This window comes from Pelecanus crispus, chromosome 1, assembly GCF_030463565.1.
Source record: "Pelecanus crispus isolate bPelCri1 chromosome 1, bPelCri1.pri, whole genome shotgun sequence".
NCBI classification, from domain to species: Eukaryota; Metazoa; Chordata; class Aves; order Pelecaniformes; family Pelecanidae; genus Pelecanus; species Pelecanus crispus.
The window spans coordinates 218038650-218066475 of NC_134643.1; the positions used below are offsets into that span (position 1 = coordinate 218038650).

At 42.8% G+C, this 27826-nt stretch overlaps 1 protein-coding gene across 1 annotated transcript; it reads left to right on the plus strand.

Moving 5' to 3' along the window:
* Window positions 1-7967: 7967 nt before the first annotated feature.
* CTSC (cathepsin C) lies at window positions 7968-26834 on the plus strand. The gene is made up of 7 exons (XM_075717120.1): window positions 7968-8133; window positions 9369-9514; window positions 18957-19123; window positions 19556-19711; window positions 21333-21448; window positions 24834-24965; window positions 25715-26834. Exons 1-7 carry the CDS (start codon window positions 7968-7970, stop codon window positions 26215-26217), a joined length of 1386 nt encoding a protein of 461 aa, XP_075573235.1. The 3' UTR covers window positions 26218-26834.
* Window positions 26835-27826: the final 992 nt, after the last annotated feature.

Genomic DNA, 27826 nt, shown 5'->3' on the forward strand with positions numbered 1-27826 from the left:
AGTGTTTGTTTTCAAAACTCAAGGTGGAAAAGCAATAATGAATATTTGGCATATGCACATCGTTCTTTGGTATGCACAGAATTTAAACTGGCATTTGGCTTTGAGGTTACACCACACAGCTGCATATGTGTATTCACCCTATGCAGCCCTGTTTTAAAACTAGGCACGACTTCAGCTGAGTTATAGGTAGTAATCCTAGAAAGGATGTCTGCTAGCACCTGTAATTGCAAATATCCTTTGGTTTTTCATTCTTTCTCAAACAGGAGCATACCGGATATAGCACTGGGAGGTTTCTTCTGGTCTGCAGGCAGCAGCACATAGCAATAAACAGAGAAGTGTTGAGTGGGTATTTGAGTGGGATCTTACCTTGTTCAGTCTCAGTTTAGCAGTTGATAAAGCACAGGAATGACTTATGGGCACCCTCAGTTCACCAACTCCAACCAGGCAGTAATGGTCTGCGGTGCACTGGAAATACCTTTCCACCTGCCAGGTAAATGTGCTCCACAGACCACAGCACGCCTTGTTGCACTGAATGTGTCTGTGTCACCAACTTCCGAGGGAGCTCACGCAGGCAGGGCAAGCATCAGTAACAGCCTCCTGGATGATTCGAGCTCCCAGAAGTCACACAGGTGCATGCACAGACGACCTGTGTGCTATGGCCAAACTTTGCATCACCGTGATTGAGGCAGCGCCCAACTCCATGGCACAAAATGGATTTGGTTTTGCAACAGGCAGCAGAGCACCCCTCTGGAGTTGGGACATAAACCCCACCTCAGGACAGCATTGAATGGATGATCATTTTGCCTGGAATTAGGCAGACCCTTGTGCAAACCAGGGCTTTTAGCAAACTGCTGACTTGCACCTCAGAATACGAAAATGTGCCAGAATCCTGGGAGAAGTGGGTTAGCTGTTGAATTAATTAGTCCCATTATGGAGTGCAGTTCAGCACTCCAACAAATCCACTGCTGTGACTGTAGCGAAAGAGATGTGGCTATTGCCTTCCTCCAGCTCCTGTCTGCCTCTCTCCTGCCTTACATAAGACCCAGCGACCATCTAGACACAGGTTCAGTGAGTGTTCAGTGAGCTTATGCAATGGAAAAATATTTTTGTTTGGGATGGCATGTTAGTTTTTTTTGTCTGATCACCTCGCTCACCCGTGACTGCTCAATCATAGAATCATAGAATCATAGAATCGTTTAGGTTGGAAAAGACCTTTAAGATCATCCAGTCCAACCATTAACCTAACATTACCAAGTCCACACTAAACCAATTAAGGGCAGACTAGACTAAACCATGTCCCAAAGTGCCACGTCTACCCGTTTTTTGAATGCTTCCAGGGATGGTGACTCCACCACCTCTCTGGGCAGCCTGTTCCAATGCTTGACTACCTTTTCCGTAATGAAATTTTTCCTAATATCCAACCTAAACCTCCCCTGGCGCAGCTTGAGCCCATTTCCTCTTGTCCGAAATCCAATCTCCGGCTTTGATGCCACAAAAGCACCTGCTGAGCCCGGTGGAAGAGGGAAGAAGGAAGATGCAGAGCAGGACCGTTCTTTGCATGGGCAGCCTGCAATTATATCAGCTAAAGCAGACCACCCAACTGCAAACACCAAGAAAGGGAAACAAATTATCATTTTAACTGTTTACCTATTTGAAAGCTGACTCGAAAGCCTAAATATAATGGATTTTCTTGGAGGTTTTTTATTGTTGTTTTCTTTCAACATGATACAGCTCTGTTGCTATCAGGATTTCTACTTTCCATGGCCATCCAATTTCCCACCTGACCCACGCATTGTAACGTATCATTCAGGACACTGTAGTATTAATGTAACTTCTCTGTCTTCTTTTCCCCCAGTTCTTAACAGTGATATATAACAGTGTTTACCCATGGGGTTGTGTAGATAATGAATTATTTCAGGTTTGTAAAACCCTTTACCCTTTGAAGATTAAAATGCTCATATGTACCAAGCACTCAGATAGAAAAGCTGTTTGTATATGAGACGTGATGGTTCTGAAAAATAGCGTTTCCCTTCAGTGACAGCAACTCTGAGAAGGTCACTTTAATTTTATTACTTTCTTCACCTTCTTTCATTGAATCACAGGGCTGGAGGGCTCTCCAAGAGGTCACCATCCACTCATTACCAGCCTATGTCTTCCAGTACAGGCTGGATGTGCTCTGGGAAGATGTTCTGGACTCTCAGCATCTCAGCCATATCTTTCTGGGAGTGGCTACACCAAACTGGACCCAATCATCCAGCTGCCACCTCCTTGATTCCTTGCTACTGTAATATTCTACAGATTTAAATATCTGAAAGAAAGAAGATTTTAAAGTCTAGTTTCTCTATGTTAAAACTTACTGAGCTCCTGGCAGTTTCGAAGATAATGGGATCTTCATGTTGCTTTTAATTACAGCAGTATTCTGCCCTAATTGGAACATTAACTGGATATTTTAATAGCATCTTAACACGGAACTAGCATTGTTATTTTAACAGTCATCACAATAACCAGAGTAATAGTTTCCAGGAAGCTTCCACCCAAATTTCCTAACTTTCTAAATAGGAGTGCAAATTCAACACCATTTAATTTAAGGCATGCTTTTCCAGGAACAAGGGATTTATACTTGTACACACACTCACACATACACACAGGCTATGCAGTCAAATATTCTGTGTATCATCTTTCAGAAAAAGTTGGCAGAAAACATAAGTCATCAGTGGACAAAAGCCAGGCAAACTAACTGAGAGGTGGTATTTATATCTGACTTATGGGATCAGATTCCACTATGAATTCCGACCTTGCAGTGTGCTGTAGGAAAAATCAGCCTCCACCAACATCCTTCTACACTTTGGGTGCTTCAGCAGCAATTGCAGTAAACAGAGTTTCTTTCCCCCTGACTTCAGCTATTCCCAGCCCCATGCTTCAGCAAGATGGTCTTCCAAGTGGACCAACACAACTGGTTTGGAGACATGCTAAGACCCATCTCGGTGAACTGATCTGAGTTAAAGCTATCTTCCCATTCCACTCTCTCCCCTCCTTTATTTGCAGGTTTTTTATTCAGCTGTATCATCTTCCCAGTGTGTTTTAGTATGCTGCACTGTAGACAGGTGGCTAGGTGTGTTAGCGTACTTGGAAGGAATAATGCCCTTGGTCAGAGAACCCACCAGATCATTAAAACACAGGCTCAGACTGTGCTTAAATCCCACCCTAATGCTATTTATTATTGCTGTGATTATTATTATTTAGGCTTTGGACAGTGGTAGCACTTTAGAAAGCTTCCTTTTTGACCGCTAGAGACAATAAAGAAAATCATAAAATAACACTGAAAGAATTTGAGTAAATACACTGGCTGTTTCTAAAAAGAATAATTTAAATAGAGTTCTTCCACATTGTTTTTGTTTGTTTTAATATTAATTCCTGCACTGGAATAAATCATGAACTCCCCCCCCAAAAAAAACCCAAATCAAGTTTCTGAAAAACACTATTTCTTTCCCAGACAGCTAAAAGCTTCAGTGGTGAATTTAGACCTCCTAGGCAAAGTGCTGTACATCAAGCTGTACATACACACTGGAGAAACCATCCCGTTCGTTCGGTTCCCAAAATTAATTCGTATAATTGCTAGCAATTGTTTGAATAGTTCCATATAACAAGTGTCTTCCCTTAAAAAAAAAAAAGTTTATAGGTGCAACAAATGAATACATATTAGCTTCCCCCTCCTAAAAACCTCCAGAAGAAAGGCTCTGCAGTTTCACTGTGAAGTAAACAGGATGAGTTAAATCATGCATAAAAGCATATAGTGCTAAGCCGCCTTAAGTACCCTGCAGTAAAAAAAATGGTCAAATTTTATAGTGAGATAATGATCATCTATGAATTAATGCTCTGAAGAATAAGTCTTTGAGTACAGCTCTTCACTTTTTAAAGGCATGTAATTAGGACATTGCTCTTGCAGAGAGCCATCTGCAGAACAGCAACAACTGTCTCAGTAAGGAGTTAATTTCAGAGCCTACACAGGACCACAGAAATGCTCGTATTCTTGCACCTTTCCAAAGCAGGCAAAGGAAAAGGCAGTCCTCAGTTATGATTAGGTTCTGTATTTTTTAAAATTAGTTGCATTATACTGTGCTAACAGCTTCATCAGCGGTAGGGGTGATGATACACCAATAAAAGTGCAGCAGGGTTTGTAAGGAGATATCATTTTTTTATTAGACAGATACAGCTGAAATAAGTGGATAGCTTTTGTGCACAAGGATCCTTTTTTCAAGCTCAGCTTTGCCTAAAATTAGCTTTTTGTGAAGCTCTCCAGGCCCGTAATCTTTGTGTTCTCTCCTTTAAAGTTGTGGATGGCTCATTACCACTTGGGTCATGGTTAGCTCCCAGACGAGGGAACTGACCTGACTGAATAACAACCATCCCTGAGGGTTTTGCTTCTGAAATTATTTTCAGCCAGATCATTTCCTCGTATCACTTCACCAAAGTCACATAACACTTCTACTTGTACAGGCAGTGACAGGTAAAAGTGGCCAGGATTGGGACAGGGTAGAAATAAACACTTTATTTGGCATTATTTGCCAAAATTGTGATTATAAGCATTCAACAGCTAATCTTCACATCTGTTGTCACCAAAGGAAAATCTCCATTTTTCCCCATGCAATTGCTGCTGGCTGTGCCAATCCCTGAGCTGGCTCTGGTGAGCACTGGATCTTTTGCTGAGCTGATTCAACTCACAAATCCAGCAGAAAGCTGTTCACTTTCTGGAGGATTTAAAGTGAATGTTTTTGAGGGTGTGTGTCCCTCCCAAGATAGTGCCTTCAATTACCTTACAAAAGAGACCAGTGCATCCTATAGCTGTCAGGAGGTTACCAGTCCAACCACTCATCCTGGGGACAATAAACCACCACATTGTCTTGGCTCCTCCTTGTGCGAACTTGCCCTCAGTCTGAGGAGTTTTGTAAAACACTGATCAAACACCATGTAGGGAGGCATTATATGAGATTTCATAGCATTTTGGCCTCAAGAGAGCAGATAACATCTTACCTGAGTGTAATGATAAAGGACAAGTCTGTCATCAAACACAGAAGATGTCCCATGTGTCTCACACACATAGTGGTCCTAATTTAAGGCTGTATTTCACTGACAAACCCAGGTATGTCAGTGCTTGTGAGCCAGGGAAGTTTCTTCCATGGAAGTAATTAATTCAGAATTACTATTGGAGACAAGGCATAGGGAGTTTTTACCTTGCTCAAACAGGAAAAATAAACTACAGCTCAAGAGCAGAATTGAGTGAACTCAACAGGCCAGACAACTTAAATCACCACTGCCTGGTCTCAGCGACGATTTTACATCTCCATTATGTAAAATACATCTTATTTGCAATAATCTATTGTGACTCCAAGTCAATTATAAGAAAAAAACATATGTTTTTGTGAAATGACAGCCTGCAGCGGCTACAAACTGAAACTGAAAATTGAGGTTCAAAGCACAGTACCAATGCAAAGAGGCGGGATCACCCAACGAGCATCATGGGGATGAGAAGAAGACACCACGGACCTTTTCTGCTTCTGCATATAAACCATGAAGAACTGTAACACAGACATTTTCCTAAGGCCACTGGGAACTTTTGGGTTGCTTTTGGAAAGTGTGGAGCCAAAAAAAAAAATCTTGTTGGTAAACAAAGGACACAGAATGATGCTGTGCAGCCACATCTCATTAGGCAGGTTTGATCAGGAATGGCAAGACACATGCACTCGTATAGCAAGTCCAGCAAAATGTAGCTGCCTTTGGAAAAAAAAACCCAAACCTAGAGCTCTTTTTTAAAATGCCCGTAACAACACTGTTGGCCAACGCAGTCTTAGTGAACTGAAACAGCATTTATTTTCTTGTCTGTAACATGGAAGAAATTCTGCTTTTCCTACTAAGTCAGTGCTTCAGGATCCTTAAAAGACTGTCCCAAAACAAATGGAATATGTTTTTATCTCTTTGTCAGCCTGAGTAAGAGCATCTATTAGCTGGTTGTTCTAAGAATCAGCAACAAAATGACAAATTAATCCTCCCCCAAAAGGTTGAGAAGATGGTGTAAAAACAAAGTGATAGTCATAAAATAACGTACTGCTTAAAGCAGTTAAAATTTACTGATGTAATTCTTAATCTCCTGATTTACATCAATACAAAAGAAAATTAGGACACTTCTAGTTTAAACCTAGTTTAGCTCATAAGTGAGATAGTTAAAGCTGAACTGTTTAAATCAGTAATGAGCATCTACATAGAGATTTATACCGGTTTAACACAATTATTTTAAATTTATATCCATAGTTAAGCTAGTGCATCATTTTCATAGCCAACATAGTACTATATGCATTTATTGTTCCCCTGAAAGGGGTTATTTTTTAGATAACTCTTTTTTTTAAACGAGGGTATATTTACTCATTAGTAAGTCTTTTAGCCTTCTTGATTGCACATATAACTTTGAGGATGTGAAAGCATTTACATTTTGAATCTGGAGAGACAGTGGAACAAGCACCACTTCCCTGCACACTCAGCCATGCACTGGGCTGCACTCAGACACTCACAGTTCGGTGGAGACACCTCTACCCTTCGACAATGCCCGTCCCCTGCAAACGGTCTGGTTGTTGGACGTCCAAGGTTTTGCATGTCATAGAATCATAGAATCATAGAATCATAGAATCATAAAATCATAGAACGCTTTGGGTTGGAAGGGACCTTGAGAGATCATCTAGCCCAACCCCCCTGCAGTGAGCAGTCATTAAAGCTTCCATCTTCGGGGGGAATTTTCCGCACTTTTTGCTGAGTGCTGCTGTATACAAAGGGTCTCAAAGGAGGTGCAGGTTTTCAGGGTCCACACCCCATGCAGGACAGGCACTGTCTGGTTTCCTGGCCATGACGTGTGGCTGCTGCGGAAACTCTGAGTCACTTTGTGCCGCTAAAACCCTTGGTGGACAAGAGGCCTCGTCCTCCACAGCTGCAGGGTGCTTGCCTGAAGTAACACCAGGGACCAAACCCGCTGGCCTGCCCCTCTTCTCTGCAGGGGACTTCGCGTGCAGAGGCCTGGGGCTGGGTACAGGGCAGGGGCTGTGGGCAGGAGGCTGCCCTTTGTGGGGAAGGGTGCCCTTTGGGGACGTAGATGGGCGCTGGGGAAGAGAGTGCGCTTTGGGGAGGAGGGCTCTCTTAGGAGTGAAGGGTATCTGTTGGGGTGAGGGATGCCCTTCAGTGAGGAAGATGCCTTTCGGGCAGGAGGGTGGCCTTTGCATCCTTTGGGGATGACACCCTTTGGGGAGAAGGACACCCTTTGGGGAGGAGGGCTCCCTTCGTAGAGGACACCTTTTGGGGTGGGGGATGCCTTTCAGTGAGGAGGATCCCCTTTGTGGGGGAGGATGCCCTTTGGGGAGCAGGGTGCCCTGTGCAGGAGAGGATGGCCTTTGGGGAGGATGATCTTTGGGAAGGACACCCTCTGGGGAGGAGGGCACCCTTTGGGGAGGAGGGCTCCCTTCGCAGAGGACACCTTTTAGGGTGGGGGATGCCTTTCAGTGAGGAGGATCCCTTTTGAGGGGGAGGATGCCCTCTGGGGAGCAGGGTGCCCTGTGCGGGAGAGGATGGCCTTTGGGAAGGATGATCTTTGGGAAGGACACCCTCTGGGGAGGAGGGCACCCTCACGGTCACGGCCTTCAGGGGGGACACCGCATGCCACAGCGGGGAGCACGCCCCACCTCCGCGGCAGCTGCGACATACCGACACACCGACACACGGACACGCCGCGGCCCGGCCCCCCACGACCCGCAGCCCGCCTCGGGCTCCCCAGCAGGGGCAGGCGCGGAGGCCCGGCCCCTCCCGGCGCGGCGCAGCGCGGCCATCCCGGGGCGGGCCCGGGCCCGGGGGCGGGGAGGCGGCGGGGCGGGGAGGCCGCGGCGCCCGGGCCCATTTCAGCGGCGGCGGCGGCGGGCGGCGGGCGCGGCGCCATGGACGGGCGGGCGCTGTGGGCCGCGGCGCTGGTGCTGCTGGCGGCGCTGCCCGCGGCGCTGCGGGCCGACACGCCGGCCAACTGCTCCTTCGCCGACCTGCTGGGAGCCTGGGAGCTCCGCGTCTGGCGGGGCGGCGGCCGCCGCGGCAACTGCTCCCAGCCGGGTGAGAGCGCGCCGGCCATGCCCCGTTCCCCTTCCCCGGGGCCCGCCGAGGCCCGGGGTGGGCCCGGCCTCGCTGGGGGCGGTCCCTGTGAGCCTGAGGGGGGAGCGGGGCGCGGGGGGAGCGGCTGCTCCGTGCCGGGAGGCCCTGAAGCCGAGCGCGGCGGCGGGGAGGCGGCCCCCGCCTCGGTTGTAGCGGGCCCCCGCAGCTGCGGGTCGGAGCCGCGCTGCCGGCTTTGGCGCCCACCCTGCCGGGCTTCAGGCACAAAAAGGTTAATCTGAATTAGGCAGCGTGAAACACTTGTGTGAGTCTGGCTCTGGGGTTTTTTTCCTCTCTGGTCTAAACTTCCGCTTTAGTGTTTTTTTTGTTGTTGTTGTTGATGTTCGTTTTGACTTGGACTCAACTAGGCCTCTTGGTGAGCACCACTGGCTCATGCTGGTTTGCTTCTTCCTTCCTCGCAGCCTGCAGATCCCTCTCCTCAGCTCAGGCTGCCCTCGCAGGGGCTGTTCCCCGCAGAGCTCCTCAGCTCAGGCTGCCCTCGCAGGGGCTGTTCCCTGCAGCAGAGCGGGGTGCTGCCTCTGGGTGACCCCTGGCCAGCTCCCGGGAGGCCGCCGGCTGCCAGGGCGTGCTGCCTGGGGAGCCTGACAGCATCGGGGGACATGGAAATAGCGCTTCCCTTGAGGGGGTAACAATAGTGGGGAGTTACTGTTTAATTATTGTACGTCTGTACTATTTTAAAAATAGCATATACTTTGCATTTTTCTAACTCATCTGCTTTTTGCTTGGATGAGGCAAGTGCCGGCAGGAGCGGTGGAGGTGAGCGGTGGAGGGAGTCAGCACTGGTGTGAAGGAGCATGCGGTGGCTGATACCTCACCCCAGATGTTTTAGGGGAAGATTTGTCACTGCAGACACAGTGCCTGAGTGACACAGCATCTGAGTCCTGCATAGCTGTATAGCAAGTTACATTTAAATAAGCTGATGCTTCCCAGTGACAGCTCTTCAGTGCTGCTGCTAGTTAAATGTCCAGCAGTGGAAACAATGAGTGTGTAGACCCACTGACAGGTAAGTAAAGTCCCTGAAGTGTGTTTGCTTGATGCCCTTTTGCAGAAGACTGTATTCAACAGGTGTATCTTAGCATCTTTTGGAATAAAGTAAATGTTACAATATTCTTTGTACTAATTTTTATTTTTGTCTCTTCCATGCAATGATTGTGCAGTAATGTTTGTATTTCTTGCAGGGCCTGTGGAAAGAAAGGTGGTTGTGAATCTTCAGAAGTTAGATGTGGCTCAGGATAGTCTGGGAAACTATGGTTTCTTCACTTTGATTTATAATCAAGGCTTTGAAGTTGTGATAAATGACTACAAGTGGTTTGCGTTTTTTAAGGTGAGTGAACTTGGTGTGTTCTGCATCACTGACTGTTGCTAAAATGGCCTGTAGTTAGGCTTCTCTTTAGTCCCTGAGTGCCACAGTGGGGCAGTTGGGACAGTCGGTTATCTCTAGCTCTAAAGTTTGCCTGGATTACCAGAAGATACAGGACTTTTTTTTTTTTAATGTAAGGAAGCAGTTATCAGTGGCTGGGTAAGGAGCGGAGTGAGGGAAGAAGTATTTATATTCCACACTGGGCATTATCTGAAAAATCTGTTACAGTTGCTGCTGCTTTCCCTTCTGGGCATGCTTAGAGCAGTTGAAGGCCTTCACTAAGTGAACTTTCCCAGAGGCCTGGAAATTTTTTTTTTTTTAAGCTTTCTTGCTGACACCTTGGACTCAAGTGAAATAGCAGACATCATTGCTTTTATCTTTCTTTAAAGATGTTCTCAAATGCATGAAAACTTTAGAAAGGCCATCTGCTCTCGTTGCTGGAAGATTTCTAGGATATTTAAATTTTATTCCAGAATACTACTTTAACATCTAAGGAACCTTCCTGCTGCCTCTAATTGTTCTTTTGGAATAATACTGTTATCTTCTGTCCCTGTTAATGACTTCAGATGAAGCTGAAAACAGTGCTGGTAGGCAGGGAATAGACTAGAGAAAACCCTCTGGCTAAGGAGTGCTCTGCCACTGTCCTGATGAGTGGCATTATAAATCTGGAGCGTGGCTTGAAGCAATCTTTGCAGGATGACTTTACTACCTGAGAGACATGTTTTGTGCAGCAAGACTGCTCAGATGATGAGTGCAGCCCTTGGCAGGAGCAGTGCATGTGTTTCTTGGTTGTTTCAGAAAGCATGATCTTGTGTCTGGCTTCAGATGAGCTGACAGTAAACACCTGGGCCTTGTCCAAGCATAAAAGCTCTGAACATTGGCTAATAGTAAGGAGGGTAAAGAAATGACTTTTGCTTTAAATTGTCTTTCTGGGAGCCATTGTAGATGGCTTATTTCACAGCAGCTATTTCTGAGTCGGTGTTTTCAGTTGTTAACAAAAGTGAGTGATCCACTCTTCCAGGAGAACTGTAATCCTTACTGAATAGAAATTATGTATGAGGCTCCAATTTAAGTGCAGCTTCCTCCATGCCGACTGGAGCTCACTTAAGTTAAGGGAAAGGGCTGTGTAGGTTGTTTTACAAGACAAATGGTGAAGCTGTTTGCATGCTCTTTGGTGTGGGTTAACCCCAGTAGGTAGGTAGCTAAGCATCATGCAGCCACTTGCTCATTTTCCCTCCAGTGGGATGGGGGAGAGAATCGGAAGGGTAAAAGTGCAAAAATTTGAGGGTTGAGACAGAGGTACTTTAATAGGGAAAGCAAAAGCTGTGTACACAAGCAAAGCAAAATAAGGATTTCATTCACTTCTTCCCATCAGCAGGCAGGTGTTTAGCAATTTCCAGGAAAGCAGGGCTTCATCACGTATGCCTGTTACTTAGGAAGGCAGATGCCATAATTCTGAATGTCCCCCTTTTTTCCTTCCCCCAGCTTTATATGCTGAGCATGATGCCATATGGTATGGAATATCCCTTTGGTCAGTTGGGGTCAGTTGTCCTAGCTGTGTCCCCTCCCAACTCCTTGTGCACCCCCAGCCTACTCCCTGGTGGGGTGGTGTGAGAAGCAGAAAAGGCCTTGACTCTGACTCAGCAATAGCTAAATCATCCCTGTGTTATCAACACTGTTTTCATCACAAATCCAAACCATGGCACTATATGAGCTACTATAAATAAAAATAACTATGTACCAAACCTAGTGCACTCCTATAACGGTAAATTTTTAAAATAAGAATGATTCTGCATAAGACAGGATCTTACACTTGAGCAAAAGTGAAGTGTTAGAAAGAAACACCTGATTAACATTCTTTCATCTGGGTAAGGTAGTGATGCTAAATTGCCGCGATGTACACTCCTCATAGGTTTGGCAGATGATATAGCAAAAAACTACAGATGCTGAAGAGTACTCTAACTGGGCAGAATTATTCTGAAACTTCTTGGGCAGGGACGTCTCTGCAAGCTTCCCTGCAGTGGGAGGCCCTGCTTCAAAAAGGGCAGGAATTGCTGCCTCCCTGAGGACAGTGGAGCACTGTGTGTTGTAGTATTGTCGATGAACTCAGGCTTGAGATGTCATCTCTGGCAGGTGGAATTCAGCAGTCATTGCTGGCCTTGGTGGACTCATCTGAGGAGAACTATAGTTGAACTGGCGGACTGGGAATCCTTAGGCTGATACTTTACACTGAAATGCAGAGTTGCTTTACAAGCCAGTATGGTGAGCAGTTGAAACAAGTGTTAGTTATCAAACTAATTCTTGAATGTGAGGAATTTAATCATAGAAATGGTGAGTGGCCTGCTCTGCAATGTAAATGGAGCTGTTAGGCACCATCTTGAAGACAGTTGAGAGTCACTGAAGGCTCTACTGCTGCTATCTGTACCTTGTGAAATGCATCCCTGGAAGATGACCACTAAGTCAAGTGACTGATAAGCACTGATCTCATGTATTCATCTGTGCTTATGAAAATGTAAATGCATTGGTTTGCAAGAGTACTCTTAAACAATATACCAACACTGTTACAGAATAATTTAGGCTGGAAGGAACTTCTGGAGGTCATCTGATCCAACTTGCTGCTCAAAACAAAATAAGTCAAATATACACCTGAGTAGTAACAATGCACAATAGCTGCATTTCATGGTCATGAATGTGTCCTAGCCCTTTGTAGGCAAATGGATTAATTGATAGTTTTGCAGTTGCTTTTGGTATTGAGAAATAGCAAGCTTGTTTGGCTCATTGTTCAGTAGTAGGGATTCCATCAGCAAGACATGCTTAAATTAAAGGCTTCTTTCCTTAAATATTATAGAGAGGATTAGAGCCCAGTTCAGTTACCCTGTCTATAATTTTGCTGCTGTAAAGGAAACAACAGATTACCAAGATGCAAATATAAAGCACCACAGCACTTAGTGAATGTATTTTCTGCTGCAGACAACTAGTTGACTTTCTTAGGCATCAACTTCCAATACTGTCTATCTGCAAAAATGTTATTTCACAATCGTCAGTGGGAACTTGGGGGGAAGAAGTGGTTCCTTATGAACTGCTTGACCTTGTGACAAATTTAGATAGGCATATCTGTTTACTTTTATTGCAGTAAATACTGCATTACATATGAAATAGGAATACAAAATATCTGGTCCTGGTATAAACTAAAAATGTGGTTTCTTCTACTGAATGCAGCTAACACACTTTTAGGACCTATTCCATCATCTTCTACTGTAAAGCTTCTAGGGGACAAGTAATACGCTCCACTCAATGAGTGCTTCAGAGGTTTTTGAAGAATGATTGCCTGTTGTTTAAAATACTCCTACCATTTGCACCTGAAAGTAATGTAAACATAGCAGACTTCATTTGCTTAGTGTTGGTCATAATCTAGAAGCCCTTGGAGTAAAATAGGGTAAACTGGAATGCTAATTGGTGAGGGCCTTCCTCTCTGGAAACACAGCAAGAGGAAAGCATAAAAGCAATGTCTTAGGATATTGCTTAGCCTTGATTGCTATTGAGAAAGTCATTAGACAAAGTCCCTTTGGAATTCATGGGAAAGAATAATTATCTTTGTTGGCAGTCTCTTGCTTTACAGCAAGAAGGTACAGAACCAAATATGTTTAACATGGAGTACTTTGCTATTGTTTTTACTGCTTGGTAAAATTACTTAGTTTCACTCTGAAATAACCTTCCAATGTGAACACTGCTCTGGAGTTACAGTTTGATTCTGGAATGATTTTTTGGTTCATGGAGCAGTTTGTGGTGGTGGTTTCCAGAAGAAAGATTTCATGCTAATGCATTGTTTCAGGAAAAAAATCATTACTCCCCACTTTCAAAATACTGATTTTTATTAAAATAAAACACTGAAGTTGGTCTCGTATCATGCTTAGAGTTCTGTTCTTCTGAAAATCCTTATAGATATCAGAGCAGCCATAACACAGAAAACCTTGCACATCTCCTTCCATGGCTGTGGGTTTGGGCTTGTCAGGAAAGTGGTCATTGCTTAAGGGCTGCTTAGAAATTTCAAGTTCTGTTTATGTTGCACTAAAGTTAAATTATGTGGCTAAAACTTCATGATGGTGACAGGGCAGATAAAGCATCCTGATTTACCTGCTATGATCCTTTAACACATTCCTCATATTCTGTTGAACAGAGAGGATGGAGTTGCTAGGCTAAATGAACAGCGGTATTTGAGCTGATACAGTACTTTGTGTTTCAAGCATAAAGTGCAACTGGTGCTAATTGAACTTGAAGAGTATTCTTGCTTGATATTAAAGAATGAAGTTATTACTAACAAGAATGCTGTGGGCTTGTCTAAATGGTGGCTTTATCAGAGCTACTGTAGTGTCTGGATATAGACACAGACTGTTTGATGATGCATGTTTTCAGTGAGTTTTTAATAGCCTTTCATTCCTGTGGCTTACTAAACACACACCCACTAAAACTTTCATAGGCCCTCACTGCCTTTACAAGTTATTTGTTCTTTTACATGGGGACTGTGGGGAAATGACTTCCTACACCAAAAGAGTGGATTGGGCAAGTTTATCAACATATATGTTCCTCTGTTTGCTTTAATAGCTTAAGTAAATAAGCTCTAACAGTGTTTTATTTCTAACTGTTGTTGTATATAGACTTGTGCCTCAAGGCTTGCCAAGTTAAATGCAGCATTCTACTGTATTCTTGTATTCTGCTTCTCACAACTCATAGTTACTCTGCCTCGTGTTTGTTTGCAGCACAAAGAACTTGGCTGTTTATGGGAATGTTCTTGTTTCTTACTTAATATGTGCTGCAGAAACATCCCTATACTGAATTTGGATGTGAAGTTAGTGTACTGACTTTTGGCAGAAGCTTGAACATGTGCTTCTGTTGGATGATACAAGGATTCTGTAGGGCTGTGCAAGATATAAGGCTCTAAAGATTCCCCCCCCACACACACAAGGGTTGGCAAAAGAAATAGGAACAGCATAACATAAAAAGCGAGAGTGAGGCTGAAAGGAAAGTTGAGGCTAACTTGTTTCAATTATTTGATATCTTTGTAGTATTTATTTAATGTTAAGATTAACACTTTGAAGGGAGACAGTCTTGTAAGATTCTCACTGTTTGTCCCTTAAGCTAAGTGGTACTACTTCTGACTTTGGAGATGTCCTCTAGCAATAACCAGAAGTCTGGCACTTTTTCCTGTTAAAACATCAGCATTACTTCAGCAAAAAGAAAGAAATAGATTGTAGAGTATTCCGCTACTCAAGTTACTAATCTTTTCCAGACTGACTTGGTGACGTCTTTGTCACATCTTTTCCTCTCTTCCCCAGTGCCCCCAAATTTGGTTAAAACCAAAGTCTTCCGTTCTGAAATAACCAGCCTAGACAAGTGACAGTACTTAATGTTTAAATTTCAGAATGTTAAAAAAAAAAAAAATCTGAATGCATTTTATTCTGTGTTGCTAAATAGAAGTATTAAGAGTTGCTAATGCTATTTAATCATCCTGCAAATCAACGAAAAGTTAATTTCTAACCTATCTTAATTGTGCTTACTTAACTGGCAATGTGCAACTGTGGCTTCCCAAAAGTGCGGATCTGAATTGCAGAATGTTCCCTAGAGGAAAGAAAATGCATCTGTAGTTGACGTTTGCTTACATTTTATATCAGGTAGCAAGAGGCAGTGGTTTGTTCTGATAATATCATGTTCTGTATTTTTGTACAGTAGGGCGTCTGCAATTCTGTTCTAATTAAGAACGTGCTTCCCATATTAAAGTGGATAGGCACACTTGTAAATTTGATGACAGATGAGTGGTAAGTCTTTCCACCAGGATTAATGTATAGGGTGGTTCTGCCTCCTGGAACTTGAGTTGGCTTATTGCCTGAACATTGCTTTAATTGAGAACAATTAAGAGGATGGGATGGCAGCCTGTGTATGTAGCACTGCTGAATCCCTGTTAAAATGCTGTGTCCAATAAGGTCTCCATCCTTTCTTTCCTCTTAGATTAAAAATTTAAAGAAAGCTTTAAACAATTGCATCTTTTATGAGGATTAGAATTGAACGTGCAATTAGATTATGTCATGATGACCAACACAGGAAAGACTTTACTAAAAGTATACCGTACCAAAAAGCTTACCTAGGTTCAGGTGTCTAATAACAAGCCTTGAGAATTAGGTACGTGAAGCCTTTTGAGGTTAATGTTGGAGTTGCTTGGCTAAATTTTGGCATTAAGCAAAGTCACATGAGTTGTCAGACTTGAGAAAGATATGCATGTGAGATAGAATTAAAGCTTAATGTTTTCAAACATCAGAATTTGAACTGTGAATATAGTTTGGGTGCCTTTCTACAGGAGTTGTTCCAGATTGGTCAGATGACTGGATGGAGTTTACTTAATGCTGCAGATGTGAGCATTGGCTAATGTGGCATGGCTGCAGTGGTCTTTTATTAACTTAAAAATGGAAACCATTTTCTTTGGTCTGCAGAAGAAATGCAGTTGTGCAGCAGTTGCCGGTGGTCACAGCTGTGTGGCTGTTGTACTCCATGAAGGATGCTGTTCTTTCATGGGTTCCACAGATATGCTGGGTGCTGCACTGGCAGCTTTGGTTGAGTCTGGCACTGTAGTTTGCATCCATCTGAGTCAGTGGTTGTTCATGCAATGGTGCCACGCTGAACTGGTGCAGCTGAGGTTAGTCATGCCCCTGTATGACTGTTGTTTGGGCAGGCATATTTGTAGTAGGTCCTCTGAAACTGGTACAGTCACATTTGCTAGATCTAATTTGTCAGAGCCCTTCTCTGGTCACAGTAAGAAATGCTGCGTGTGGTTTTAGCAATGAAATATTGATTTGATGACGTACCTTCTGGTAGTAAGTGGTGGGTGTCATTGTCATGGCACTGATGACTTTGCTATCCCATTTTAGTTCCTGTAACACGTGGCCCACTGGGAGTTTAACTGTGTTGTAGAAATTAAGCAAAAATATTGGGGTTTTTCTAAAGGTTCGTCAGCCACTTATCTATATCAGTGGCTCTCAACTAGAAGTCAGAGGTGGGGAAAAAGCAAACTGAGACCTTATTGGGTATATTTCCATTTCCTAGCTGAAAATGGCTCTTAGAGTTCAAATTCCCTTTAACGTTATGCCATTAATAGGCTATAGTCTCAAAGTCTCCATCTCCCCTTTTTAAAGCCAATTCAGCAGTAGTATACTATCTGTCAGTCTACAAAAGATAGGTGCAGAGGACTTGAATTGCTTAACTTTAGGCTTCTACACAGTCTGAAATTGGGGTTTTTTTTTTTGTTTCTTGTCTACCTTGAAACATTGCCACTGACTGTCCCCTCACCCCCTTCCTAGTTTTGTTGTTATGTTTGAACTGAAAGAACAGCATGTGAGGCTTGCTAAACCTGAAAAATAAGTTGCACAAATGATGTGAATACCGTTCTTGTTATCTACATCCTAAAAAAAGCAATAAATCTCATCTTCAGAAAAAGGAGAGAGGGATTTCTAGGGAAAACAAACAGGAAAAAAAACAAGGCAACTTGTCATTTTGGTTTGCTAGTTAGCAGATAATCTTCACAGAAAAAAGGTAGTGTGTTAAGTCCCAAATCTGTTCCACTTGTTATGATTCAGTATAATTCTCCATGCTAGGCAGGACCTGCATCTGAATGTTGCAGGAAGCAGGTCTTTTCCTTGAGTATTCTTCAAGTATTTTGAAGGCCTGTACTTACCAAGAATGTTTGTGCTTGGTCTTGTTTAATCTGTGGCAGCTTTTAGGTAGAGAAGATGGGTAGGTATTAATTTGGAGCCAAGTAAAGTGCTCTCACAGTTACTCATTGATGTAAAGTCAATAACTTGTTGCTTTTGGTAGTGTCTGGATTTCTAGCAGTGCTGTTCTGAAGAGGGTATTTCTCAAAAGCTGTCTCTGGACCTTGCCCTTGGTATTTGGCCAAGTGTAGCTATTTCCCATATTGCACAATCTTGCACAGTAAGATAGGATGAATAGAACAAAGTAACAGCTCAGCCTTTTGCTACCCCCATCCTGCTTCAGTCAGCAAACATGCTTACCTTGCTAGACAACCAAGGGTATAGATGTGATGCCCCTGCAGCCTCTCAACTGGGGACAAAGTAAATTCCTATTGTCCTAAAACAGTCGTTTTATCACTCTGAGAGGCTTAATTATTTCACTGTGTGTTCTCCTTCAGATTCCCCATGGAGCCTTGACATAGTCGCGAACTTCCCAGTCTCGTTATTTACTTTCTTTTCCAACTTGAGACATTTCCATCACTGTAAGCCACCGGCTTTTCCAGTGAAGAGGCTGAGCAAGCTTATTGTTGAAACATAGGTACAAAATCCCTGTATCATTGTACATGTGCGACTCAAATGGGGTGGGATTTAATGAAGTATTCTTGGACTAGGAAACTTGGATTCTGTTTAAGTGATTTGTGTGATTAGAAGAGTCAAGTTAAAGCTTTTGTCGCATGAGGTTTTTGGCCTCTGTGTAGCTTAATACAAAACAGACTTTAACCTTAAGAGATGAGTAAAGATCCTTTCCCCTTCCCCTGGGACATTCTGCTGTCAAAGAATTGCGAATCCAGGAAATTTATGCGGCTGGGTGAAGTGTTAGTGCTAACTGGTGTATGAAGACACATTTTACTGAATAGATTAGCTTATTACTTCTCTTCAGTGGTGAAATGAAGACTTGTGTGGCTGAATAAAGAAGTATTAGGACTTGGGATTGAGGCTTTAGTAACACTCCACTCACCGCCAACTTCAAATGGGTTGCTCTTGATGGATCGTTATTTCTTACTGTGTCATTGATATTTCAGGTGAAATTGTTTCTTGATGGTTTTCCACCACAGCTCAAACTTAAAGCGGTTGCAGGAAGTCTCATCTTTGGTTGTGACTTCTAAACCAAAAATGCTATAGTACAGTTCTCCCTGAGAGGTTACTGGGTGAGAAACTTGCTATCCTCCCTGAGTTTACTTTTCAGGCTGCCAAGAGTCCTAGCTTGTCAAATTTTTGCAGCAGTCCAGGGTTAGTTTGACTAGTCACATATTCAGTGCAAGAAGCCACAGGGCCTTGGAGAGAAGGATAAGTACTAAGAGGTCTTTTACATTTTGCCTAGAAAGTAACTGTTGAACCCAAACAATTGGCACTAGTTAGTTGCTACTAATCCTAATGCAAGTCACAACCTGCTTGTCTTCATCTAGCAATTTTAAAAGATCAGTTTCTTTCGTCTGCTTAACCTTTTTTGATGCTTTGTTTTGAAATCAAATATGATGCTGGTTGATCTGGAATAGATGTTTGACCGCTTCCTCTGAAACACAGGCAAAAAGAAGCTGGGTGGGTAGGGACTACTGCTGTGCTAACAAACGCATCCACTCAACACAAAGCATAACCTCTTCACATTACAGTACAAAAAGGAAGGCCAGAATGTAACCAGCTACTGTAATGAGACTCTACCAGGATGGGTACATGATGTACTTGGCCACAATTGGGCTTGTTTCAGTGGACAGAAGATTTCTTCATCTCCCTCAGATGTTCACGTAAATGAGCTACCTCTCCAGAAGCCCAGGGGAAGGTAAGCAACAGATAAGTGACCTTTTAGTGGAATAAAACATTTGGTAACTGTGCTTCAGGTTTCAGCTAAAACCATTTGGACCAGTTCTGTGTCTGAAGGCAAGGTTAATGCCAGTGATAATGTTGGGAATAAACCTGAATGCACAAAGACAGGAGGGTGTGCCCATCACATCATACCATGTACTTTCTCCTTCAGTCCATGGTAATGCCCAGTTACAAAACTGGCATGTCTAAAGAAGATGATTGTAGCCTTCTAGTTAGTGTCTCAAATTTCAGAAACCTTGCCTTGTTCCAATAATTGCATGTTTCTTTATCGGTACCTACCAGAAGACACTTCCAGAGTTAGTTTCTTCCATATTCAGTTTAGGGAACACCTTTGTTTTTCAATCCCAGTCCTTTTCTTACTGTTTTATTTGGTTGCTTTTGTTTGCAGACTTTCAAGCAGACGTTATGTGCACAACTTTGACTTTGTTAATGCTATCAATGCTCGGCAGAAGTCCTGGAGAGCAACAAGATACAAGGAGTATGAGAACTTTGCCCTGGAAGAACTAACTAGAAGAGCTGGGGGTCTCTATTCCAGAGCTCCAAGGTACTAAGGCCTTTTGTTTTGCCATAAACCCCATTGCTGTAAAGAATTTGCTTGTATTTATCCTAGCTCTTCCTAGCTGTGTTTTGGCTTGTAGTTCCAGATGTTTGATCAAGTTTCAAGGCCTTCCAGCTCATTTTCATGGAGTGCCAACATACTTATTCATTTGAATGATTATTCTGAGCATCTGTTGTCTCAAGTAGTTGAGAGAAATAGGGTCACCTGCCCTTTAATCTTCCCCAGTAACTCACTGCTGAATTCATATGTGCAGGGAAGGAGTAGGGAGAGTCTCAGCTGTCATCTCGCTCTCCTGTATACCCATCAGCTGCTTGCTGTAGTCATGAGTTTCTGCTTGACCATCTTCCTGGTTCTGCTAGTTTATAATTGCAATTAAAAAGCAGTGAACCACATTCTGCTTTTAAACATGAACAATAAAGATTTTCTGAGGGAATTCCCTAGTTACTTTGACAATTTGTCATGCCTGCAACCAGGGTCCTCTAACAGGAGTAGAGTGTCTCAGTGGAGAAGCATTAAGTAGCCCTGAGAGTGCCTCCAGGATCTTGCAGATCAGATGGCAGAGAGTGGTAACGGGGATGGATGCATGGTCCTCTACATTCATTTGAGAGCTGGAGTTCGTTGATCTGAAGATTCCCTTCTTTACAGCTGTTTTAGCTTTTTTGTATTTTTGCTTTTTCCACTCTGATATTGTTGTGGCTAGGAATGCTACTTACTTTTCCGAACTGTGGCAACTGTATGTTTGTAGAAGAAGGTACTACTATACAACAAAAACTCTGATTTGCATGGGAGTATCATGCAGAATATCATGGTTTCATCCTATAGACAGAAGTCTCCTTGTAGATGGTCTTAAATATGGTAACCTGTTTGGAAGCCTGTTGCACCATGTAGTGCCATGTCAGTACTTTGTTGGCCCTCTCATGCTTTCAGAACAGACTCCAGTGTCTGGTGTTTGTGAATGGCACTTGATGTGTGACCTACGGGGCAAGCATCAGGTTATGTGAAAGCTGAATGCAGGAAGCTCTTGGCTTGCTGATATATGAGCATCACTTGACCACAAGTGGTAGATGAGGACGAGTAACATTCACTACTTCTTCAACAGTCACAGTAAAAACTTCCCCCAGGAAAGCCTCTGGGGGAAGTGGGACTGCAGTTATTGAAGTGTTGATGTAAGCCATGTCTGTGTCTGCAATTAAACAGTCTGTAGTTGCTATCAGTGCATGCTGCCAAGGTGAGGTGCCTTCTGCAGTCAGCTAATGTACATATCTTGTGATGGCAGAGCTGTAAAATAGCTGTTGTAGATCTGTGTTGCTACAGTCACTGAGAGTTACCTGAGCACTTCAGATTGGTTCAAAAGTTTTTGACCTCACCAGCTTGTGGATAGTTCATAATATATTTAAATCAGGGAGGGATTTCAGTAGGTCTTGCATCCTGCTGAAACTAATCTCTTGAGACTGACACCCACTCAGTTTAGATGGAGACTATTTCAAATTGCTTAGTGTGAGGTATGTGCAACTAGTAGAAGCCAGAAGATGACAGCTGAACTTTACGTGATTGTTTCCTTGCCTAGAGTGTGATGTGTTACTCAGAAACATTTTCTCCTCTTTAGACCAAAGCCTGCACCTCTAACACCTGAGTTACTCAAAAAAGTTTCAAGCTTGCCAGAATCCTGGGACTGGAGAAATGTGAATGGTGTCAATTATGTCAGCCCTGTTCGGAATCAAGGTAAAAAAAAAAAAAAGAAAATAATCAAAACTCTGAATGAAGAGTTTCAGCTAGAGCTAGCTCTAGAGCTCCTTTGATGTACTTTGTAATTTGCTGTTAAACAGAACGTTTTGTCTGGTGTCTTGCAGTTGACGTATTGCATCTTTACCATGAATAATGTGCAGTAACTGGGTGGAGTCCTGGCTGACAACACTGTGCCAAAATAGAAGGTGGTACTGGCTTGTCCAAATAGCAGTGTCTCTTGCTGGAGTGAAAGCCAATTACCACAGTGCCCTGCACAAAGACAGCTGTCAAGTTTTGTCCAAACAGTCTCAGTCATGGTTTTCTGCATGCTGACAGAACTGATGTACATTTAATTCTTTCCCTAATTCCTGCTGATGGCAAATTATCATGCAGCTTTAATGAATAAACCCATGAAAATTGTTTATAATGCCTCCAAATCTTATCACCCTGATAACTTTAGGAGTTACTTAAATGGCTAGTTGCAAGAGGAGGTGTCAGTCACTATGGAAAGCATGGAAGCTGATAAATATAGTATACTTGTAAACACTAGGTTTTTTCCTTTGCCCTTGTGATAGGCAAGTATGTAGCTCAAAGCAGACTTAAAAGGATACCATTCTAGTATCTGTATATTCTATAGAGAGTGCTTTTATAGCACTGTGGTGTGAGATACCTAATTAGATAGTTACGTACTGGAGGCCAGGAGTGGGCTTGGTTAACCTGTTCCTTCTCTGATCCACTCTTTCCAAATAAGTTTGCATCTACTGGTAGCTATCTGGTTGCACCTTTGAGGGGAAGGAGCATCACATTAGCATGGTGGGGAGTCAATCACTTAAATCACTGGTCTCTCATTTATGGCTTAGTTCTTCTGTCAAATTCTGCCAGCTGGGCTCCTGGTAGCAGAAGAAACAGGAAGGTTTGTGGAAGTTGTAGCCCATAAGCTGACACACAGTACCACTGAAAAATGGCAACAGGAAACAGTATGGTCCTATGTAGGTGTGAGTCCTGTACTTTCTCCTGGCGTGAACTGTGAATATTCCAAGGACTCTTTTACCTTCCAGACAGTCGAACGCTTGGTCCGAACTTACCCTTTCTCCACTGTGTTGCTTCACAGTTTCTCTAAATGAGAACTAGTCTGTTGCTTCCAATAATAAAGCTGTGTACACTTTTCCTGTAATCAGAATCCATGCTGAGTATGTTAAATTTCTGTGTAATATGCATTCTGCTACATTAAATAAGAATTTTAGCTGATGACCTTGTGCAAAATAGTGCTGACATACAAATTAAGTCTTGCTTATGGTAGCTTGTATGATTTTCTGAGGCACTGGATATCAATGCTTCATTAAAATGATGGTATTAGAAAGTCTTAGTTATATATCATTAAGATTGTTAGGTGACTAATTAGAAAATGCCATGGGGGAGAAGGCTGCAAGCAGTAAGATGCCAGTTGTGCGGTATATGCAGAGAGATTTGTATGAATTACAAGATCATGGCTTCCCAGATCTTACATGCTTGTGGAATCACTGCTCTTTCCCAAAAGAGGAAAAAAAAAAAAATACAGCATCTGAAGTGGACAAGAATTAAAAGGGAAATGTTCATTCTCTGTAGAATACCTTGAGACATGGCAGGCTTCATGCAACTGCAGTTGTCTTGGACTGTAACATTTACTGCCAGCAAGTTAGCATCCCTGCTAGTGTTTCCTACAGTCAAGAAAGTAACGGTTGAGTTCTTGGGTTGTTTATAGAGCAGTAACTGCATCTTTGAGCCAAGAGATGTCATCTTTGAAGATAGCCCTGTCATTGCTTGTTATCAACTTCACTGGAGGGAGAAGAGGAGAACCTACAGATTTTGTTAGCCTTAGAGTGCAGTTCCAATTTATTGCTGACTACTTGATCTGCAGAAAAGTAGGTGAAAAGCCTGGTCAGCTGATTCTTCTCTAGGTGTGCTGTGTCTCCTCCTTACTCCTCATAATATAACAGCCCTTTGCAGTAGAGTGAGTGGAATCTGATGTGACTGAAGCTTTAATTGACTCTGGAAGAGAATTTGGGGGAGGTCTCAGAAAAGCAACTGCTCTTGCAGCTGTGTTGGCTCTCTGATAGCATGACAGCCACACTAAGGGCCTCACAAATGTCACTGTGGTAGCAGGAAAGAAATTTAGCAACCACCCCAACAGATTTCAGACTGAAATGGTTGCATTAATTGTAATTGTTACATATTTGCACATAAAATGCACCAAAGTGTTCTGCAGTGTGGCCCATCTTGGATGCTGTGCCTGTACAATGAGTGGGAGGCGCCTTTCACTACTTCAGTTTGCCCTGCTGGGCAAAGACCATTCATGTTCAGGCTGATTTTGCCCCTTCTCTTCAGAGACACATCTAACTGAGTGAAGGTGCAATTTCATTAAGTCTTGCTTTTGTAATAGCTTTGCCTTTATACACCTACACAGTTCAGGAGAAAGTATTTTGTTTTGTTCCTCAAGCCTCCCTCCTTTTCATAGCTCTGCAATATTTGACTTTTCTACTGTCAAGAAACAAAAGCAAATCAGGCACCTTGGTGACAATCAGTAGATAAAATAGGGCCTCATCCAAGTAATTGTCCTTCCCTGTGATGCTTGTCATTCTACTTCCAAAGGTTTTTAATGTCTTACTGGAAGCTCCTAGGGAGTGAAGAGGCCTAAAACTAGAAGCAATACTAAATTTTGATGCAAAAGTAAGGAGTCTTAACTCTCTGCCAGGAAACAGAAGGGGAATTAAGGTGCCCCTGTAAAGCCAGTGTAAAAATTATACACCCTTGGGAAGTAAGGGGAGCTGGGATGAATCTACCGTATCAAACCTGCTATTTATACCACTAGACTCTCAAAACTCAGTTATTTTAGGGGTAGCTCTAGAGGTGAAATATTTTTTTCGGCTGGAAATTATGGCATTAAATCCATTGATAAGTTGAAATAATCTAGAACAACATTGTCAGCATTCACTTAAAATAGTTCATTGCCCCTTAGCATATGTGCTCCATAAAGGGTTATAGTCTGAGGCAGTAGGTTATGAGCCTTCTCAGCCCTGTTAATGTAGTCCCTGTATGTTCATTCTGAAGGAATAGCATAACTCTTAAATGATACTACTGAAAAACACTGACGAGCAATATACTGTCTCTTACTCTTGAATAAGCTCAGTGTTCCTTCAGAAGTTGTTAGAACTGTTTTTTGAATTGCATGCTTAAAAGCTAAATGTTTATTTGAAGTTTTTGCTCTATCTAGTTCAAGTTCTAATCACTGTCTAGTAGGTTTTGACTCCTTTTTTCAGTGGACTGTAGCAATAGTGGTACCTGAATGCAGGTGACTTGCCTTGTTTATGTGGCTGACTGCTCTTTGTGGTTCCTTTTTCTTCAGGCTCATGTGGCAGCTGTTACGCATTTTCCTCCATGGGAATGCTGGAAGCGAGAATACGTGTCCTCACAAACAACACTCAGAAACCGATCTTTAGTCCTCAGCAGGTTGTGTCTTGCAGTCAGTATTCTCAGGGTAAGTACACTGGTGTATACAAAGACAACTTTCAGTAATGATAATGCTGCAGAAGGAGACAGTGTATTAAAAACTGCTGTGCCTTCCCCATCACCCATGATTTAGTTTTTTTCATGAAGTATCTGGCAGGCTATACTTTATAGTACTACTTTTTTTGAAAGATTGCAGAAAGTATTCCGGAGTCGTCGGCCCTCCTTACTTTAGGGATGGGATTGAACCAGGAGTAGGTGGCCTCATGATCAGGATGTTACTGGATTTTATGTAGAACTACCTGGGAGATGGGGAATACCTAAGGAACAGGACTAAAAATATAGCTAAATTGCAATGCAAGCCTAGAAAGAGTGGAACCAAATATCCTCCCAAAAGCATATTCAGAGGGAGGAGGAGCATACAGGGAGGGAGAAATGAGCAAAAGCAATGACTGAAGCTTTCCAAAGGACAGTATCTGCATTAGGACAGGTCTTTTTACCATATGTAACTGACTGCTTTTGCTGATGGGGGAGTGTTGGGAGCAGTTGGATGAGAAGCTGGTCCATGCATTAGTGTTCCCAGTATAGCTCCCACAGATATGAATTTTATCTTGTGTGTTTCAGAGAGCTAGCTATAGCTAACTGGAATATTAGGATTATCTGGGGTCACTTCAGTTTGTGTTCAGTACTGTATCTAAAAGTATTCCAAAAGATTTGAGTAGGAGAGTCTGCCACCTCAAATAACTCTCCAAGGGAATAAGCAGGTATTTTTTTGTTTAGGTTGCGATGGTGGCTTCCCATACCTCATTGCTGGAAAGTATGTCCAGGACTTTGGTGTGGTTGAAGAGGACTGCTTCCCTTACACAGCCCGAGATTCTCCATGCACTTTCAAGCACAGCTGTTACCACTACTACACTTCTGAGTACCACTATGTTGGTGGTTTCTATGGAGGCTGCAATGAAGCCCTGATGAAACTTGAGCTTGTTCTGCAAGGGCCTATGGCTGTTGCCTTTGAGGTTTATAGTGATTTCATGCTTTATAAAGAGGGGATCTACCATCACACTGGGCTGCAGGATGACTTCAATCCCTTTGAATTGACCAATCATGCTGTCTTGCTGGTGGGCTATGGTACAGACCCAAAAAGTGGTGAGAAGTTCTGGATTGTGAAGAACAGCTGGGGCACCTCATGGGGAGAAGATGGTTACTTCAGAATCCGCCGTGGCACTGATGAATGTGCAATTGAAAGCATTGCAGTGGCTGCAACTCCTATTCCAAAATTATAAATGCAGAAGTCTTTGCCCATCCAGTGCCTTGTCCCCAGCCATAAGAACATAGTGATTGTTAGAAACTGCGGATAAAATCTGTCCACTAGCTTGAACAGGGAAGCTTTAATGAAATTTTCCAGAATAGAGTGAACAGTTTCCCTAGGTGAGAGGATGACCCAAAGTATTCTGTGATTCTATGATGAACACCATTAGCTCTGCTCTGTGCACTGAAGGCTTCCTCTCAAGTCTGACAGTAGATCACCTAGAATGCAATGGCTGTTGGGTAACAGTGGTGATAGTTATTCATCACTGGCTATACATCTTCAGTCACCAGTTGCATTTTCTTCTGTTGGCAGTCTTGAACTTCAGATCTCAGAGAAGCATCTGCTATGATAATCTGTAACTACTCTGAAAGGACACTGTAGTGCCTTACTTCTCAGAAATCAGGAAGTCACTGCAATTTAGAACATAAGTGTGTATTGGGGAGGGAATGGGCAATTACACTGATTAAAAGGAAATTTTAAAGCTTTAAGTGTCCTGCAAAAACTGTATGTCAAACCCTTATCCCAATAAAAATCAATTCTACATTTCAGGCTGTTCCTGTTACCAGTTCTGGATTTTATTGCTGTGCTTTGCAATTGATCGTTTCAGGGTTCAATAAAAATTACCCCACTCCTGTAGGAGTTTGTACTTGTGGAAGTAGTTGGTTCTTTATTTCAGGGACCTGTCTTAAGTTTGAACTTCCTGTCAAGATCTTTGTACTTCAGCAGGACCTGAACTGGTGGGGAAGGAGGATGAGAGGAACTAGGAATCATCCAGCTGAGGCCAAGATTCTCACAACAGCATCAGGCAAGGTTGTCCAGGAGTCTAGTAGTCCTTGCTGTGGATATGGGGCAATTCATTGAATAAATTGGCTAATTCCCCACTAATCCTGCTTAAGTCCTCTCTGTTAATCTGTTGCCCTATTCCTTGCAAACAGACAAGGTAGAAAAGTAGAGTTGAGAGGGGGATTGCAACACTTGGAATTAACCATTTCTTTCTAGATGAAACTCAGCTGCAACACAGTACTTGGTCAGTGCAGCACTGGTCTTTGCTGCTCTTCACATGAGTAAATTGGGAGTGGCTTAGAGGCAAGTCCCAGTTCCATGGGTAGAAGATTACTTCTTTGGTAATCTTCTGTTAAAATAATATGTGACCAAAGTAGTTGGTATTTTTTTATAGGAAATAAATTTTCTTTTTTAGGATGTAGGAAAATTTATAAAATAAAAATGGAACTGTTGTCTGTAATCAAAATATCCCATTAAACTTAGGAGGGAAAACTCCCTTTTAATTCAATAGCAGAATTTCACAAGAACTGCTTGACTCTAGTTTGCTCAAATTGAGGGGCAGGGGAAGAATAGCTTCATGGGTTTGGCTGTTCTTTTTTTTTTTTTTTTTTTTTTTTTTTTTTTTTTTTGAACCCACTGCCAAAAACTATCAATAGCTTTAGCTTATATTGTGCATTGGATCATTCTAGCTGAGGGAATTGGGTTTTGGGGGGGGAGGGGGGGGGGGAGCAAGGGCACTTTCACCTTATTCCTTCCCACTTGGACTATTTGTTGTTGCTGAGAGTCCCATGACAACTTAA